Here is a 20,482-nt window from a genome sequence, read left to right on the forward strand (position 1 = left end):
CAAGCTGTCTCAAGGAAGTTAGCGAGTGTTGCATTGCTTCAGTCCAAAATAAGTTATATAAAAAGCGCACTGCTCCGGAGGGTAAACAAATGCCTCCTTTAGCGAATCGATGTGTTTTTGTAAGAAAACTATCCATATTCAAAACTTAATAATCTCTTTAATGTAGCTTGCGCCAACAGTTGTACACAGAAGCAATTTCGGGAGGATGACTTGTGAGGTCAGCATTGTGCATGCGTCGGTGAGTCTCGTGAAAACCAACGTTTGTTTATTGGATCAAAAGCAGCAAAGTTTCCTTGCTTTACAAAAGGAAAACCAGTCTCCTCTTGGTTTATAGCGAAATCCTTGTTTTGTACTTCTAATTCGTGACTGTTGTTTTGTTTTGATCTCTACACCTGCGTTTTTGCATTAGTCGCTTCTGAGCGGCATATGAGCAACCTACGTCATCTGTCCAGAAAGGTTTCCACGTACAACAGTGAGCACAAGCTCCATTAAAGTGATTGTTACATTTGAAATATTCTTACAAAAATGCATCGATTCACTACAGGAGGCCTTTGTTCAACCCCTAGAGCTGTGTAAGACGCTTTTATTAAGGATGAGTGCTTTTTATTTCATTTCTTTTGGACTGATGCATGCAACGCACGCTGACTGCCATGGGACAGTGGCTGGTGATGTCATCGTCTGTAATTCAATGTCTAATATTTTAAAAACCAGACCAGCACATTGTTAAAATTCTGCTACAGTGTTGGAGCTAGAAGCAAGGAACGTGGAGATGCAGGAGAATTCTCAAATAATAGTCTTTAATCATCCAAAACAGGGAACACAGGAAGGACACACACGAAGCACTTCCTTGTTTAGACTTAAAAAAAACACAGACTCAACAGACTGGAACTAAATACATGGGATAATAAGATAATTGAGAGGAACTCCAGTGAACAGAATGACTAATTAGACAGAACGAGAACAAAACCAAAAATGGGCACATGAGGAGGGAACACACACTAACCAGGTCCATAATCCTGATATTACTCCAACCCGGGGTGCTCAAGAGGCTGGTGCAGGACAGGGACAATGAAGAACTCTGAGGTTAATCAGGGAGCAACAGTATACCATTCATTTGCATTTATGTTGATTAAATTCAGTTCTTTTAAATTAAGAGCAACAGTAAACTTCTTAATGTCAAAAGTTTTATGGACTACATTTATAGTTCTTTTTGGCCGCCCATATGCTATATCATTGTATGGAAAAAGCAGCAGAAACGTCTAATTCTTTGTCATCTAAAAACTTTTAAAGTTGAGTTAAATTTTATCTCAACCCAAAACAAAACCAATGTAGCATAAAATGTAATTTAGTGAAACTGCTTGATCACATTTGTAAACATACAAATGGCAGCGCATTTACATGCAGAGCTTAAGTTGACATCATGTAACAACAAAATGATTATGCAATTCAGTTACATGCAACATAACCTTAATACCAATCAATAGTGTGTCTGATCATTTTAATACAAGTAGAGACATCAACACATTATGTAACTGTCATTTGCAAAATGTGTGGAAAGCAAATTAACCCTGGAGAAGATCGATGAGAACACAGCACCACAGTAAATGTTTGCAACCACAAAGCAGCATAATGTGCCGATGATAGTCCTGAATTGCACAGAATACTCTAATAATGATACTGAAGGCCTCACTTTAATGAATTCTGAAGTGATATACTTTCCACCTCAAAAATAAGTGCATTTAGAACAGCCAGATAATATCAATTATGAAAACCTATATATATATATATATATATATATATATATATATATATATATATATATATATATATATATATATATATATATATATATATGCAAATCTTCTTGTTATATGAACCCCATAAAAACAAATCTCCTCAAAATATTCCATATAAATACAGCATCTATATATAAAGACTTATAAAATTGTGATAGATGGATGGATGGATGGATGGATAGATGGATAGATAGATCTACTGTATATTACGAATGATAAAAGTAAAAAATACATTAAATCACTTAACCGTAAGCCTATGTTAAGTCCAATAAGTTTCTGTGGATATGTTGGATATGTCCAAGTTTTTGTGCGAGAAAAATTATGTTCAGAAAACATACTTCTACACAGCAGTTCCTATGACATGTTTGCATCATAAAGTAAGAGAAAGATGTCTTCATCTAAACAATGTAAGTTATACAATGAACTCCCTTTGTGGCTGATCTGTAACATCATTACTCTTATTTCTGCTGCTTTGGATCAATCAGCTTCCCTTTGTTATATTTCTGTCCTATCCCATATGGTACATGGGCAGCAATAGTGCCCATCTCCTTGGCCCCCTCAATGTGGAACATCTGGTCGTCAAAGAATATGTGCGGGCGAATCTTCTGCAGCAGGGGCCCTTTAGGGGCCCCAGCAAGGAACAAAGCCTCATCGATCTCCAGGCCCCAGCTTCTGAGTGTCTTAAGCACACGGACCCCAGAGCTGGCTGCACTTCTGGCCGTCACCAAAAAGGTGCGGATAGGACAGTCCAGTCGCTCATTTTTGGCATAGAATTTCTTCTGGAGCTTTCCTAGAGCCTCCAGAAAGCACTTAAGGGGACCCTGAAGATGAATAAGAGGGAGGAGTGTGTCAGCCTGATGATCTATTATCAGCAAGTGCTTATGCTGGAGCAACCACAGCTGCCCATTTTAAGACAGAGTCTGCATTTAAAAGTTGAAAAATGCTGCCTCCACAGACAGCATGTGGAGTTAAGAATCTCACAAGGCTTGTCCAAATACAGTGATTGTGTCACATCCTGTCTACTAAAATACTTTAATCAGTCGATTTTGAATGTAGAATATTTTCTTATGATTTCCCACTATCTTGTGCATTTGATTTATACAGCTGAGGTCAAAAATTAAAGGGGTCATATGGTGTGATTTTCAAGTTTTCCTTTCTCTTCTGAGTGTTACAACTCTTGGTGCATGAAGAAGATCTGTAAAGTTGCAAAGACTAAAGTCTCAAATCTCGAGATATTATTTATCAAAGTTAAGACTCTGCCACGCCCCCCTAAAACGGCTCGTTCAAACACGCCCCCACATGTCTATGTCACTATGTGGAAATATTGCGTAATGCCACCCAAATGTCCACGCAAAGAAAGAAGACCTGGTTTCAGTAACACAGTTAGTGTTGAAGCAGCCATGTAAGGGAGATGCTGTGTGTATCTAGGTGAAAGCAAAAGCACTTTATTTGGCCTTCAGAAAGTAGATAGATTTAGGAATCTTTAAGATTACTTACAACACAACAGCAAAGCATTTTATGGACAACCGTTTCGTGAACCTAGGAGAGGAGGTTCACTGCTAAAAAAGCTTGTGATTATGGAAAGGGACGTTACATTTCCGACGAGTGCTTGTGGTGTTCGGCCAATCACAATGCACTGGGTCAGTTGGCCAATCAGAGCAGACTGCGCTTGTCTGGAGGAGGGACTTTGTAGAAAACAATGCGTTTGAGAGAGGCATGGCATAGACGACCTACAATAATGTACAGTATTTGAAAATGAATGTGTTTTTTGAACATTAAGGCCTGTCAACATATTTTATTTCACCAAATGCATAATAATGATCTTTAAAAAAAGCATCATATGACCCCTTTAATGTGTCATCGGAAAGTTGCGGTTGGTGGTCAGTTTGTAAGTGTTTGTTTTTGAACAGCTTTTTCCATTTTTATTTAATTTGTAGTGAGAAATGAATATTGCACTAATTATATATTTGCTTTATTATTACCAAAGTTCAATCTGTTTTGTTTTAGATCATAAGACATTTAAGGTCTGTTGACGCAAAGAACGATAACTATAAAAGTAACTATAATAGTTATAAAATATGCTTTTGTTTTGTTGCCTGCCACTTTAAAAGCTTGTCAAACCAAGATGGATTCTGATTGTCTGTCAATGTTTTTATTGTATATCAACTGGAAAAATTTGATCTCAAAGTGATTACAATTATATTTTTTCCTCTGTGCCAATAACGTTATAGTTTTAGTCTTTTAAACTTAGAACGATTTTTTTAATCTTTTCTCTATTATTATTGCTTTAGTTATTGTACTTGCCTTTATGCTATTAGTTTCAGGAGGTACTTTTGCCTGCAAATCACTGCCTGTAGTTGTATTACAAGTCATTTTTCGACGCATCTAGACTCACAAGTTTCTTAAAAATGACCCTATGGAGAACCATGTTGTGTTGTATAAATAGCATGTCCCTGAATCCATTAACAAAAATCAATTAACAATCTTCTATAAAGGGCTTGCACGACTGCTAATTTTCACTACTTGACTAGAAGTAACTGACTTGTCAAAGGCTCAATGGTTAACTGTCTTTAGGAAAAGCAAAACACACTGGGTTCACTTTATTTTCATTTTTACATAATTCCAAATATTCATTAACCTTTATAGGTTACTATCGAATTGATGCATTAAAGTCATGTGGAAAGATTGTAATTGCAAGCTGAATGCCCATAAACGCCTCCAAAAAAATTAAAACTGAAAAAGCTGCATCATCTGCATTGATGGTAAATTTTTTGAAATGAGCTTTATAGCGTGATCCACATCTAGTAGAAATACCTGACATACCTGTGCGAGTGGTTTATTCTCATGTTGTTTTTCATGCTCAAAGAATGTGTCCAGGCCGTGCTGTTTCACTATGATCTCGGACTCGTCAGAGAAGAGCACAGCATCCCCATCGAAAGCCACGCGCAGCTGAGTCTCAGACAGCTGAGACTCCACATCAGGCTTAAACATGATGGCTGCTGCTATTCCTGTCATGATGAATTAATCATTACAGTAGTCCCTTTACTGCCAAGCCAAAAGATTTAAGTATGAGGAGTAATATCATTACTCTAAATGTACTGTGACTCCTTGACTAATGCAATCTAAATGCAATGCAATCTAAACATGCCGTGAATTTACAAGGTTAAATAGGGTTAAATACTTTACCCTCCTCAATGGCCTCCTGGACTTTCTTGGAGTCTTTGGAGAGATATAGGTTAGTCATGTAGGCCTCGAGGTAGCCAATTGGGCTCTGACCTCCAGTCATGCAAAATCGCTCTATCGTCAAATCTGTAAAGGAAGAATCTCTTGTAAAACTTCCTTGATGTACAGTGTGCTATGGTAAATGTTGGGTGTATTTCACAAAGACAAACGCCTGCCAGCTTAATTGGCCAATAAATTTTCCCTTCCACTTCAGTTGTAAACTTCAAGGGGTTGCTCAGAATAATGATGTAACGTCTCGACCAGAATGCAGTGAAAATCACACACCTACCATAGTGATTTATGCTGTTCATGAGTCGCACCCCAACTTGGGCGTGATTATTGGTCATGAGAACAATGTCAAACAGCTCTTCACTGTCTGGATAGAGATTCCTCAGCCGTTCATTTACAGTCATCAGTGCCTGTGTGAATATTATAAGGAAGAAACTCTTGTTTTCATAAGTGAGCAAATAGTGTCTAGCAACATCAAGCAGCATAGTGAACTGTATTTGAAGAGTTACAATAACTGAAAACAATTGGCACCACAAACCTTGGACCTTCATGTTTAGGGCGACCTTTCCCACTATTTTATGTTAAGGTGGAAAGATAATAAAAACTGATAATTTAATTATGTATGACATAGAAATGTGTTCCTGAAACGCAGCCTCCAGTATTACAGAATAATACTATTGCAAATATAGAATGCTCCCATTATAACTTGTGTGTCTATAGTATTGACAGCTTCATTGTTTATAACTGCGGTTTTCTAGTGATGGGAATTCTGAATCATTTCTGTGGGAAACAGTTGGTTCCAGAGTACCATGATATGTCATGGTGTTTGCATAATCACAACTCAGTTCCAATAAAGCTGGCACATATTATGGTCTGGTTTGTTTATTGTGATCTCTTGTGTCCTAGTTTGCATGTTGCAGTCATAATGCAGGTTTTCTAAATTATAAAGAAATTCAGAGTTTAAGTTTTACATTTTTTTTTGTTTTGTTTTAGCAAAATTGTAATGCTTAATATGAATTTATCTGTGCTAAACATGAGTTTAAATAGTAATATTTCATTATATATTTTACGTTTATAGTAAAAATTTATTTAAAAATGACCAAATAAATACATTTAAACTAAGTCTACGGTGTTCATTTGTGGACGATGCTATTCTAATGTGTGGATCATGTTATTCTCACTTTAACGAAAGGAAAGGCGGGTCCTTGTTTCAGAGGCTCATTCTCGTGCTCTTGCTGATGTTGAACATACTTCTCCAGTCCTTCTTCCTCAAATATCTTCCTTTCTGCCACCATATCAAACAAGGTGCGGGAAGAAACTGCGATAGTAACTGCATATTTCGGCTTGGGCTGTTAAAAGACACGTGCAAAAACAACGACAGTCTATGAGGCGCCGTGTAGGATTTAAATCAAACTTAGCTTATCAATACATACATAAAACACGTGCATATACACCTATAAATTACTCGCATATACATGCATACTACTGAATGTTCAAAAATACATATATAAAATACACGTGAACACTAATATGAAATCGATACCAATACATATAATGTTAGCAATGTATGCATACACACTTGTGAATAACTTGCGTATACATATAAACTTGACACGTGCATACACCTACAGACACTCACATATACATATTAACTTGATCCATGCATATACACCTATTAAACACTCGCACATACATATAAACTCGCTGCATACAAACACAACTGCACATACTCGCACATACATATAAACTTGATCAGTGCATATACACCTATTAAACACTCGCACATACATATAAACTCGATGAGCGCATACACATCCATAAAACACTCGTGCATACAAAAACAATAACATTTACTAACGTATACAGTTCAGATGAGAAAAACATGTGTACATGTATATATGCGAGTGATTTCATATGTGGATGTGCGTGAATTTTCAGTATAAACGGAAGGCATTTCAGTGTGAACGGAAGTAACCAAATTTGCAATTATGGACAGGGATCTGTGTCATTCCTAATCGTTTGCTCAGTCATTCAAAAAAAAAAAAGTTTTTAATAACAAAACGAAATCGGAATGTTATATGTATATATACACACACATGAACTGGAAGATTCTTGATCAAATTTTTTTTTTCCCAAAACTGATACATTTAGTAGATAAAATGTACTCTATAGTTAAAAAAAGGTTGTAAAATGTCTTTATACACTTTGTTTTTGTCTTTAATCATATACTGAATTGTGGTGCACTTTGAGATGAATTGTCCACAGACCATGCTCTTTTTTTTTTTTTTTTTTTTTACAATACCCTTTATTCACGAAACATGTTTTATTAGGACGTGCTTGATTTGATTACCTTTGATTATCTTGATTTCAAAATTGTGGATTTCAGGAACAGAATGTAGTAAAACTTTAAAACTGGTTAATAATACAAAATTTGTATCAAACAAGTTTTTTTTTTTTTTTTTTGCATATGATGTTTAACTATTACACTGATAAAGTACACATCCACCATCCCCTGCATCAGATAATAAAAAAACTTAATTCTGAGAAGGTTGGGTTTACCCATGTCCTCATGTATGTGTGCAGTAGTGGCTCATATATAACTTGAGAATGAGTCTCCCCCATTAGAAGAGCTTCTGCAAACTAGAAACAAAATAACAGGCAGAAGTGCAAGTATCAAACTCTGCAGATTTGTAACATATACATTAATTACAAACAAACATTCTCCACATGAACTGTAGGCTCTCATGCACTTCCATGTGAAACCTTTTTTAAGGAGAAAAAAAAAGTTAAATAGTTGTTACTGCATAGGAGTCTTTATATATAGTCCTTTATTCTCAATGACACCAAATATCTCAGACACTGAACATTTCATAACACCGGCGAGTTCAAGGACCATAATATCACACTCGTCAGCAGTAAGTTAATTGGCAGTTTCGATCTAGAAAAAGGTGAGAATTTCACAATTTCACTTCTATGCAATCTTCACGAAATAGTCCCAGTCCCTCTTGAGCTTAGCCATTTTTAGAAGTAAAACCCTTTCGCACATGAGTTTAAAATATTCTAGCTGAGCCCCAGCGTGAGTTTCTTTAGGCGACCGTTATTTTAGAATGTACCGCCTTAATGTTTCCATGGCGACGCGTCATGCTTGTCATGTGACAACACAGCCACAATAGATCTATATGACACATGGATCGCTTTTATTTTGTTTTGTTCAAAATATTTGCAAACATACTCACTATATTATGAAGTTATGATATTCCGATTCTGTGCAAATAGCTTAAACACTTAATTTTGAAAATGGCTAAGTTCACTAGTGGGACTTAGTTGGGAACACATTTTATATTTTTTTAACTAGAGGCAAAACTGTCTCTCTCTCTCTCTCCCTCTGTGTATGTGTAACGTTAACTTGCATAGCGTTTGGAAGTTATTTCGTGAAGATTGCATAGAAGTGAAATTCTCACCTTTTTCTAGATCGAAACTGCCAGTTACTTCACCACTGACAAGTGTGATATCACGGTCCGTGAACTTCGCCGGCGGATGATCGCATCGTTTGCGTGTTATTGATGCTTTGTATGCCACCAGGGCTCGAAGGCCGAAACAAAGTGCGCGATTCAGATTGTGTTTCTGACTGCAGACAGAGACTGCAGGTGAGCAGGCAACACAAACTGATGGTAATTGATCTTATAATAGTGGGCGAAAAAAGAACATTCCGCAAAATGCTTCAGGTGTAGCACAATCCTGGTCCATGATTGCAAATGCGGTATTTAGACAGGTTACTTCCGTACACGCTTAAACGACTTCCTTTTAAACTGAAACGCCTTCCGTTTACACTGAAATGCCTTCCGTTTATACTGAAAATTCACGCACATCCACATATGAAATCACTCGCATATATACATGTACACATGTTTTTCTCATCTGAACTGTATACGTTAGTAAATGTTATTGTTTTTGTATGCACGAGTGTTTTATGGATGTGTATGCGCTCATCGAGTTTATATGTATGTGCGAGTGTTTAATAGGTGTATATGCACTGATCAAGTTTATATGTATGTGCGAGTATGTGCAGTTGTGTTTGTATGCAGCGAGTTTATATGTATGTGCGAGTGTTTAATAGGTGTATGTGCACTGATCAAGTTTATATGTATGTGCGAGTATGTGCAGTTGTGTTTGTATGCAGCGAGTTTATATGTATGTGCGAGTGTTTAATAGGTGTATATGCACTGATCAAGTTTATATGTATGTGCGAGTATGTGCAGTTGTGTTTGTATGCAGCGAGTTTATATGTATGTGCGAGTGTTTAATAGGTGTATGTGCACTGATCAAGTTTATATGTATGTGCGAGTATGTGCAGTTGTGTTTGTATGCAGCGAGTTTATATGTATGTGCGAGTGTTTAATAGGTGTATATGCATGGATTAAGTTAATATGTATATGTGAGTGTCTGTAGGTGTATGCACGTGTCAAGTTTATATGTATACGCAAGTTATTCACAAGTGTGTATGCATACATTGCTAACATTATATGTATTGGTATCGATTTCATATTAGTGTTCACGTGTATTTTATATATGTATTTTTGAACATTCAGTAGTATGCATGTATATGCGAGTAATTTATAGGTGTATATGCACGTGTTTTATGTATGTATTGATAAGCTAAGTTTGATTTAAATCCTACACGGCGCCTCATAACAGTCAAATCGGCTGCAGCTAATCGCATAGCCTACAGTATGAACACTTCACTGAACACTTACTGGTCTCGGTTTTGTTGATTTTAAGTTTTCAAAGTGCGCCTTAGCAGCTGCCCAGTCCTTTTCCTCTGCTAAAGCTTCCTTTTTGTCAGTTGTAGCCACTTCTGTTTGTTTTATTTCGCTCATTGTATCTTATTAACTGTAAACGGTCTGTTAATGTTAGTGTGCGCGTGCTCGACTTCCTATGCTGAGGCAGGGCTGGATGTCAGACATCGCGGAAATGTGAAGGAGGCGTTCCGTTTGACGCAGGACTTTTGTGCTTTCACCCGCGACAGGAGACTTAGGTCTCTACAGAGCAGCAAAAGTGGGCGTTTATCACCACGTGGGTGTTTTCAAAGTATCATGGTGTTAAACACCCTGATCTGGTAACTCCCATTACTTTCCTGCAGAGACCTATACTTGGCGCAACAGAGACCAGTCTGAGATCTGCAGCTAGTCATTTTTGTTCAGTGTAAACATGAGGGTTTTATCTCCAAGACCGTGTCACTTATTTGAATGTCCTTGTTATTAAAGCTTCGTTTTTTCTGTGACCAAATGTTTAGGTGTGTGTAATAGAATAGAATAGAGACTTACAACTACTTTTACAATTACTATATATATATATATATATATATATATATATATATATATATATATATATATATATATATATATATATATATATATATATATATTAGTGCTGTCAATCGATTAAAAAAAATTAACTAATTAATCGCACAATTTTTTAAAATTAATCGCGATTAATCGCGATTAATCGCAATTAAAAGACTGAAACTTTTTGGATATGTAAATGTAAAATGTAAATAATTAATGTAAACTCAAGACAAAGAAACTAATTAAATTCAAAATATGATTGTTTATTGGAATTTTTGTTTAACTTGTAACACAGATTTTCTCATGTAAACAACATACCTGCAATAAACCATCAATATCCTCCAAATTAACTGTTGGCTTGAAAGCCATATTTATTACAGAAATAAAAACACAGGCATGTAAGTACTATTTGAATTTCAAAACAATCAATGCCAATAAAAAACAAAAATGATTTCCATGTTGAATTCTAAGTGGACTGCAAAAAAATTCCAAAGTATAGTCATTGCCAGTGCTTTAAGTGGGCCGGTACGCACCAGTACTCAGTACCGCCACTTCCAAATATAGCTCTTGAGCGTACCGCCACCTCTCCGTGCGCCCAGAACGTGCTTGTAGCGTACCGGTACGCTCATTTGGACATCTGTTTTAATAGAGGTTTTAATCTTTTACCTGCACTGCCGATTTTCAGAGCGCCCTTCACAATGCAAGCTTCCTAATTCATCCCACCCAGAGCAGAAACTACATTACCCATTCACCCTTAAGTTATACAAGTGAATAGCGCATGTGTCGCTTTTCCCACTGTTAAGTGTCAACAACTCAACGTGGCCGGAGAAGGTGTGTGAAACTCGTTGTGAGTTATACTAAAGCAAAATCTTGAGTATTTATTGTCTGATAAACATTAAAAACTGTCTGCGGAGGTTGAGTCGTCCTGCAGCCCCCGCTGGCTGCTCATTGGCTGCAGCATCTTTTTTCTAAGTTCTAAAAAAATACCGTAGACGGCAAGGCACAAATTTAGATATTCATTTATCTAATTAATCTATAGCCTATGCACAAAGTCAATATGATCTTTTTGTCCCCTTTTTGTTTTAAAGCTTGATGAAGAGAGAGAGAGCGCAAGTTGCTGCAGCTGCGAGGAGGAAAGTGATGCACGCGTACAGGAGTGATTGACAGTTCAGGAGTGATTGACAGTTCGCGGCACTGTGTACAAAAAATACTCCGCTACATAATATTTTCGTTTAAGCTTATTAAAGTTAGCGTTACAGAATGGTCTGATTTACGCACTGTTACAACAGTCATTTTTTTTTTTTTTTTTTTTAAACAATGACATTTGAGTTCATGATTTTAATGTTGCTGTTTGTGGCAGACTAAGAGTAATGTTTCTTGTGGCAGACTGAAGAGTAATCCGGCAGAGTTTTATACTAAAACTTTCCGTCTAAAAGTCCTTCCTTGGTCTTATCCATATTTCTTTGCACGTTGAACACACATAGGCCACAACTGGAAATAAAAAAAACTGCAACCGCGTTAATTGCGTTATTTTTTTTTTAACGCGTTAAATTTTTCAAATTAATCGAATGCGTTAACGCGATAATTTTGACAGCACTAATATATATATATATATATATATATATATATATATATATATATATATATATATATATATATATATGTATGTATGTGTGGGTGTGGGATATATATATATATATATATATATATATATATATATATATATATATATATATATATATATATATATATATGTATATATATATCTATATATATGTATATATATATATATATATATATATATATATATATATGTATATATATATATATATATATATATATGTATATATATATATATATATATATATGTATGTATGTATATATGTGTGTGTGTGGGTGTGTGTGTGTTATGTATCTGTAGGCTATTAGTCTTTTGACACTCAGGGCATGTCCTGTAATGGCAAAATGTTATTGGCTTCAACTCTTTCAACTTAACTTGGCCCCTATTTTTTATTTTTCTTAAGTAAATGTGAATCGTGACTATTCATTAGCTGTTTTAAGGTATAGGCTAAATGCTTGGAAATTATATTTAAAGTTTTTAAGTCAATTCATTATTTGTAGCTTGCAAGGCACCCAATAATCGCAGCTTTGTTCTTGTTACTGCAAAGTCTCAACCTTCTGTCAGTTTCATGATAAAATACAATCAATAAATATGTAAGGATAATTCGTCTCAGTTCAAGCAGCATGTGAACCAAGGATATTTCCCTCTAATATTTGCAGCACAAATTAAACGTGAATATTTGTATGCACGCATGAAAAAAAAATCTGAACAATTTAATAGAAACTAATGTCTCATGAAATAGATCAATCAGAGTAAAAAAAAAAAAGTCTACACTTTATTAAAAAAAAAATTGTAACTAAAGAATGACGGACGCCTCCAACTTATTTTTATTTTTTTTACATTTTTTGGCAGAGTAGTCTAAAGGGCTTACTTTATTCTTAAAATATTATGATGTGATCTTATTTATTTAGTTATTTTTGCTTCCGTTTTTAATAATTTTAGTAATTTAAAGCATAATATATATATATATATATGTCGTATTCGCTGAGATTTGGTTCATTATTGTGAGGCACTCCTGCTCAAGAAGACAGAGAACAAAGACATCAGAAGTTTGTTTTCTTATTTTACAAAAGAACAAGGTTCTGTTGATATTGTGAGTGCACAACAAATAAAAGTAGACTATGAAGCTCCGAATGTCATATACACTTACCTTTATGAGCAGAAATGATGGCATAAATTTAAGCTTCCACTATTATAAAAAAAAAAAGCAAGTTATCATGCTGGCGCCTCCCAGTAAGACATCTTCCCGGATCAACATCTTTTGTTGATCCTGGATCAACATTATTTCCAAAAATACAGACTTAACCCAATCCCTATCTCTATTTATTTATCCTCCCTTTTCCAATAGAATAGAATCCATTGTTATTTTCACTTAGTGTAAATAGCCTCTATAGACGCTGCTTAATGGCAAAGAGAGAGAAAAAAAAGACACAGGCTCCAGTCGGACTCGGGCTAAGAATGCTGTAAAGCTTTTGGACAAGGGAGATTGAAGGGAAATCCATTTCCTCTTTTCAATTAAAAGTTCCCCTCAGCTCAGCGGGCCCCCAATCTGCCTGGGCTCATATGCACCCGTATACCCAGACGCTACGCCACTGCCATGATGGATTACCATTTGGCACAAGTGTTCAAAAAGGCTTGAAGACCACAAGGCTGTTCAGAAACGTTCAGTACCTGATGTTACACGTGATATAAAGTTTTTACAGTGCTTTATTTACACTGTACAAGGGCGCCAGTTCACTCACCACACACCAGCTACAGGTGGAGAGGAGAGAGATTCAGTGGGTGGAGATTATTAGGAAGCCAAGGATTTATCAGATTGACAAGGGCCAGTGGAGGGAATTTGACCAGGACACCAGGGTCATACCCCTACTCTTTACAAAAAGAGCCATGGGTTTTTAATGACGACAGAGAGTCAGAACCTTGGTTTAACATCTCATCCGAAGCATGGTGCTTATTGACAGTTTAGTGTCCCCATCACTTTTCTGGGACATTAGCACCTCTTCCAGCATCAACCTAGTTTTCCCAGGAAGTCTCCAATTCAGGGACTGACCAGGCTAGTACTCAGAGACCCTATATGCATATTACACCAGTAGGAGGCGACAGGTGACTGCTTAATGCACTAATAATTTAATCAATTAATTAAAGTTATGTGCTAACAATGCCCATTTTGAAAAAAAAAAACAAAAAAAAAACAGCATATGCTGGTTATATATGTTTTGAAGTTAGGCTGCTGGTTTGAACTGGTTTAAGTTAGTCCTTAGCTGTCCTTATGTGGTCGCGCTTTGGTCAGTGTTTTTATAGCAGTATGAGAGCAAGATCTCCATCTGTTTTTCATATCTTTGACCGGCCAGATGGTTCTATGAAGTTGAAGCATAATTACAAGATTTTTTTGTATTTAGTGTGTTTATGAAGCTCAGTAGCTTAAATAATCAGATACATTTTTGAAAACAGTTTTTTCTTTTTTTTATCTGAAGACACTTCCACCTAACTTGTAATAAAAAATAAAAACCAGAAGTGGAAATACAGAAGTTTTTACAAAAGGAAAACTCCCACGTTGTCCTGTCTGACCATATCCAGTGAATGAGAAATTGTGAAGAAAGCCATGATGGACCTTTTCGATCTAAATAATGACCATAGAATGAAGATGCCAGGCCTCAGTAATTACTGTAAAAATATAATTAAAGTAGTACACAAGAGTGTTTTTGATACCAATGGTTTTAGTATTATGTACTTTTTTTGTTTGTTTGTTTGTTTAAATATTTATTTTAAGTTATTTTTAATGTTTCTATATAGCTGTAATTTATTATTTTAGTTTTAGCATTTTAAATTTTTTTTTAAAATAATGAAAAGTATGTGTGTGTGTGTTTTCGTTCCTGTGGCTCAATTGGTAGCAAGCGCAAGGTTGGGGGTTCAATTCCCCGGGAACACATGATACTCTGCTAAATGCATAATTTTAATTTAATTTGCATCATCATGATCTTTTTTAAATTTTTTATTCAGTCATTATTTTCTGGGTAAACGATTGATTTAAGAATGGTATGTGAGAATACTAATGGAAAGAAAATGAAAAAGTTTGCGCCAGAAAGATATAGTGCTCTGCCAACCAGTACAAAACCAAGCTCTGACTGAAAGTGTCTAAGAGAGATATGCATCATCATTAATCTGAATTTCACTGGCAACATTTTAACAACTACTTATTTTTAAATGTGTCCCTGCAGTGCGCATAGAACATGAATTGTCAAGTTAGTGACAAATAGTCAAAGAGAGTTAGTAGGCACTTTCTTGATTGCAAGTGCTGTTTTCTGTCCTCAGGTGGGGCGGAGCTGTGATGTTCATGAACTCATCTGTGCTAGAAGAGGTGAGACCATCTTCATCCTCACAGATAACATGCACCGATTGCTCCTGAATATTTATTGTATTACTAATTTATACATTTTAATAAAAAAAAAAAAAAATGTGTACCCCCTCACTTTCCTTGTCCCACACTTCTATCAATTATGAATGACCCATCAGGTTTGGTGAACAAAATCAAGGGCCATTATTAATCAAAGCCATGCAGGCAGACCTAACAACACAACAACTTAGTGGCTGATATTTAAATAAGCATGTCTTTGTCTTTTGCTATCACAGCCAAAGAGCAAAGGGGAAGATTTTGTTACATAACAGTAGGCAGCAGTGGAAGATTATGGGGAAATGTCAGAAATTGAGCGTAGCGGCTTTGTATTATGGGATTTGAGTTCATTTGGATTAGCACATTATCATTTGCTGGCATTGTCACATTATGGGGTAATTCATAGATCTGAAAAGTATATTGTTAAGTACATGTAGAAAGATATTTTCTGTAGTGAAAAGATATAGTAGAAATGCTATTTTGTGCTATATAGTCTAAACTTGGTGGTTCAAGGGAGCACTACTTAGTGAACGTGTCTAAAGTTAATTTCAGTGTCTTTGTGTCAGGAGGGGAGTAAGGGAGGAACTCAAGCGCAGACAGGAATCACAACACAACGGGGTTTATTACAGACAAAAACGGGGAAAAACAAAACCCACGAGGGGGGAAACAACGACTAGGGCAGAGACTAATCACTCGATGTACTCGATGGCGCAGCGAATGGCTGCTTCAGTGCTTGGCTCTCCAGTGTTTGTGCTGTTTTTGTTCATTTTTCCTTTTTTTTGTTTAACAAACACGATCAGTTTCACCAGGGATGAACTGCTGAACATTCGGCAGAACACACCACAAGGTCTTTTACCGGATTTAAATTATTCAGACTTTTTACTGCGCGCGCATACGGAGACATTTTCTCAGCTTTTGTCCTCCAACTCTATGCTTTCTCTTGTTTCTCATTTTTTCTTTTAGTATCTCCTGAACTGCTAGGTGTCCTGTCCTCAATTGCTGTCTTCATGGCCGTGATCGCTCTGTTTTTTCTTTACTTCAGCAGCAAGCTTTCAGAGGAGAGCCCAAGCAGTGAGCTGCCATGTTCCCAGACAGCAAGCAGTTTCGGCCCAGATCTGGCCCACATCTGGCCCACATGGATTTTACGCGGGCCAGATGTGGGCCGGATCTGGGCCGAAACTGCTTGCTGTCTGGGTTTTGGAGGTTTTAACAAAGGTTTGCGAGGTAAATAAATGTGTACATGTGAATGGCTGTGTATCAAATCCTAGTGAGCAGACACAATAATTAATTCCTCAGGCCAGTAGCACCGAGGCCAGAAAAGTGCAGGGTTTCCACAGTCTTTTTTTTTTTTTTTATTGTGCAAAAATTATTTAAAAAAAATGCACAAACATATACATCTCACAACAAGTACAAAAACAAATAAACATTAAAAAGAATATGTTAAATAAAACAATTCATGCCAGGGGTAAAATTACAACAATTTAAAGTAACAAAAAGCTTCATAGGTCTTTCTTGCTTTTTTGTTCTTAATTTTATCCAATGTAGTACCATATTTTTTAATCTCTTTTATAAAATTTTCAAAGTTTGGCTTAGCTTTAGACCATTTTTTCACATGAATGTGATATTTTCCAAGCAAAATTAAAAGTTGTGTAAGAAAGCACATTGTACTTTTTGAATCAATATTGTCCTGTACAAAAAAAAAAAAACAATATCATACAAATCAATTTGTATACAGGTTCCAAACAATCTAGAAATGAAATTAGATACATCCAACCAAAACATTTTTGAATAAATACAATAAAAAAAAAGATGAGTCAAAGATTCTTTGGCATTGCTACAGAATTCACATGTATTTTCAATATTAAAATTGAAACGTTCGAGCAATTCCTTAACAGGGTAAATTTTGTGTAATATTTTATAGGATACCTCTCTAATCTTGTTATTAATAAAAAACCTATTTGTTATTGACCATACCTTTTTCCAATGAATGTTTTCATATTTAGTAGACCAGGGTTTCCACAGTCGAGCCTGAAGCTCCGCTCCGCTGCGCGTCACTAAAACACGCCCTTTTCACGCCTCTCAGGAACAGCGTCATCCAACCCCATCATTTCACCAACCAAGAAAAGTTTTCAGAAATCTAATAAGAAATAAATCACTGGAACATGCGGGATCACACACGGACATGATAAAAGCTGCAGGTTGTTTGCATGCTTTGTTAAATATTCAAATTCAAAAGCATCAATGTTGTACTACAGAATAAGTTATACACTGATCATAATGAATTAATTTATCAGGACTCAAAATTAATCACACAGAAATACACTTATTTCTATTTTATTTATTTTTAACTCTTATGAAAATAGCCTGCTCATTCAGTCGAGTCTGTTTCTGTGTTATTTGTAGTAACAATAGCCTATATATGTCACATTTAGAATGAATGATAATATCTCTATTTTTATAAAAGCTCCCGAACAAAAAACATTATTATATATAATTTTATGATAGGCAACGTGGAGCTAAACTCTCGAGACGAGACTTATGAAAGATAATATAAGTTACTAAATAAATACACGATTGTGATAGAGAATAAGAAGCTGACGTCTGATTTCTTCAAGCGGTCATATTTTACCATGTTTACTATGGTAACATGTTTATCGTGCATAGTCTTTTACATCGCTTAAAATATTTCTGCCTTCTTTAGTGATAATAATCCACATCGAATAGCGTTATTTCAAACACTCGCTGCTGACTGAAAGTGAGTTTTGTGCAACTTATTTAAAAAAGTTTTTAATGCTGGTGTTATAACTGTTAGCTTTCTGAAATGATCTGCAGTGCAGATGCTCTCTTGTTTTATAAAAGCTCCCGAACAAAAAATTGTTATATTTTATGACATATGCTACGCGGAGCTAAACTCTCGAGACAAGACTTATGACAGATAAAATATGTTAGGCCTAGCTACTAAATAAATACACAATTTGATAGAGAATAAGAAGCTGACGTCTGATTTATCCTGGTTGGATTTACCAAGTTTACTATGGTAACGTTAATGTTTAATGTTAATGTTAATGTCTTTTACATCACTTATATTTCACAAATTCTATTTTTTTATTTTCAAAGTATGCAACGCCAAACTGATAACCAAGACATGTCATCCATTTCTCTTTTTTACCCATTCCAGTCAATTTAGATTTAGATTCACTAGTATTCGCTTTTTAGACCATTGTGAAGTAATATTTTCAGTTGATTATTAAAATTTAATTTAATTGTCAAATGAATGAGTAATATCACTGATGGTTTTAATTATGAGGAGCAAGGAAGACAGTTCAAGGATTCTTAGGCTGGAGTGTGGCTCATTTTGGCCACATCTGGTAGGTTAGCTTTTAGTTTGCCTGTAATTGAAGACACTGAAAGCCTGAATACTGACATATACTTCTCATACAATGTGAGAAGCCAGGCTACTTCAGTGGGTGTCGTATCCTGTGGAACCATATTGCTTGATCTTAGTTAAAGCGGAGATAATCATATCTAAAGGAGATAAAATATCATAGTAGATCTAAAAATGTCTCTGTTACGTACGTATCCCTCATTATGTCCATGATGACATTAGGGGTCTTACTTGGGAGACCAAATCCTCTCTGATTAACAGAAATTTACAATCAAATTTGGCTAGTGGATGTTTCATACCTGAGCCACTCCCCATGCATATGGGTATAAATAGGCGACAGGTGCATCCACTCATCAAGTTTTATGCTGAGGAGCCGAGAACTTGTCTCTGGCAACCAGCAATGGTTCGAGGTTGTGGCATGGGGACATAACGCCTCTTTTCCATCCATCAAGGAATGAAGGTTAAGTATGTAACCGAGACATTCCCTGTCGGTCGGTCACTTTGAGGTATGTTAATGACAACATTAGGGGTCCATGGAAAGCGCCACAACCTGAACCCCTTCACAACCCTATAGCATTGCATATGTCGACAAGCAGCCGCATGCCAGACAAATGCTACGCAAGGGTTGTAACCTTCCCACTGCCCAAGCGCAAATTCACTGACCTGGGTATCTACAGGGTGATAGCCAAGCCACTGTTCTTTTGACCACAGAAATTTCTTAACAGAAGGGATTTCGATCTTCAATGAATGATTGCTTTAAGTCTTTCCTATTTGTTGTTACAGCTTAGCAGTATCGATGAGGAAGCGAGGCTTCCAAAGAATGGTGCTATGGAGGCTACATCCTATCCGTAGGGTGGTATCATGTGGATACACTGATATGGACTTACCCAGGCCTGGGGCAGTATTACATATGGAATGGGCTCTAAGGCAGATCATACCTGAGAGTAGGGAAGAAACGACTGCCAGCAGAGACTGACAGAATGATCTGTCAAAGGGAAGACACAGGTTCACCAAGAGGAAACCTCACAGCTGAAGAATACACATACGCCCAACGGGAGTCAAGACATATGGACACCTAACCCAGTACAGGGGCTGACTGGAGACCCGGACAATCTAACACCAATACCAATACCATCTGGGGAAATTTACTGGAGGAAGAAAAAGCGTTCACATCCCTGGGTGAGGATAAATAGCTCAGCAAGAGCTGACACTGGCCAGGTCTTCCCACCACTTACCTGTTACCCAACACACGAGAAGAAACTGTCTCAAAGCGGAGACTGTAAAATCTCATGAAGGTTTTTTAGTGTCACCCAGCCCACATCTCTATAGATGTCTGCCAGAGAGGCCTTGGCATTGGTACGCCAAGGCAATGGCATCGACTATCTAGTGGGCCAACCTTTGCTTCTTCTAGGGCAGTGCTTGCAGGTTCACCAGGTTGTTGGGGTGTTCCTGTAGCTAATTTTGCATAATGATTACACAATTTTCCTTTTTTTTTAAATGATTTATTTAATGACAAATTTGCCTTATTACATGAACTCTGGTGCCTGAAATGAAGGAATTTGATCAATATTTTGATAACAATATCCCTGTGAGGAGAGAGAGGCACATTCGCACTGCTGCAATGGTCACACTCTCACACTAAATGCATGTACCATCCATGAATGCAGCTTCAGCATGCTTGATGCCCAGACACTGAAGACAACGATCATGGCC

General features: G+C 36.4%; 1 protein-coding gene across 2 annotated transcripts; it reads right to left on the bottom strand.

Moving 5' to 3' along the window:
• Positions 1–777: 777 nt before the first annotated feature.
• Positions 778–10,017, bottom strand: LOC127983727 (cytosolic 5'-nucleotidase 1A). Of its 2 annotated transcripts, XM_052585984.1 has the most exons (6): positions 9,782–10,014; positions 6,209–6,376; positions 5,308–5,437; positions 4,983–5,105; positions 4,620–4,804; positions 778–2,617 (listed from the first exon to the last, which is right to left on the bottom strand). In XM_052585984.1, the coding sequence occupies exons 1-6, from the start codon at positions 9,902–9,904 to the stop codon at positions 2,255–2,257; spliced, it is 1,092 nt and encodes a 363-aa protein (XP_052441944.1). In that variant the 5' UTR covers positions 9,905–10,014; the 3' UTR covers positions 778–2,254. The 2 variants fall into 2 exon arrangements, with proteins under 2 accessions (XP_052441944.1, XP_052441945.1); XM_052585985.1 differs by lacking the exon at positions 6,209–6,376 and having other exon boundaries at positions 9,782–10,017.
• Positions 10,018–20,482: the final 10,465 nt, after the last annotated feature.

Source organism: Carassius gibelio, chromosome B20, assembly GCF_023724105.1.
Source record: "Carassius gibelio isolate Cgi1373 ecotype wild population from Czech Republic chromosome B20, carGib1.2-hapl.c, whole genome shotgun sequence".
In the NCBI taxonomy this organism is placed as follows: domain Eukaryota; kingdom Metazoa; phylum Chordata; class Actinopteri; order Cypriniformes; family Cyprinidae; genus Carassius; species Carassius gibelio.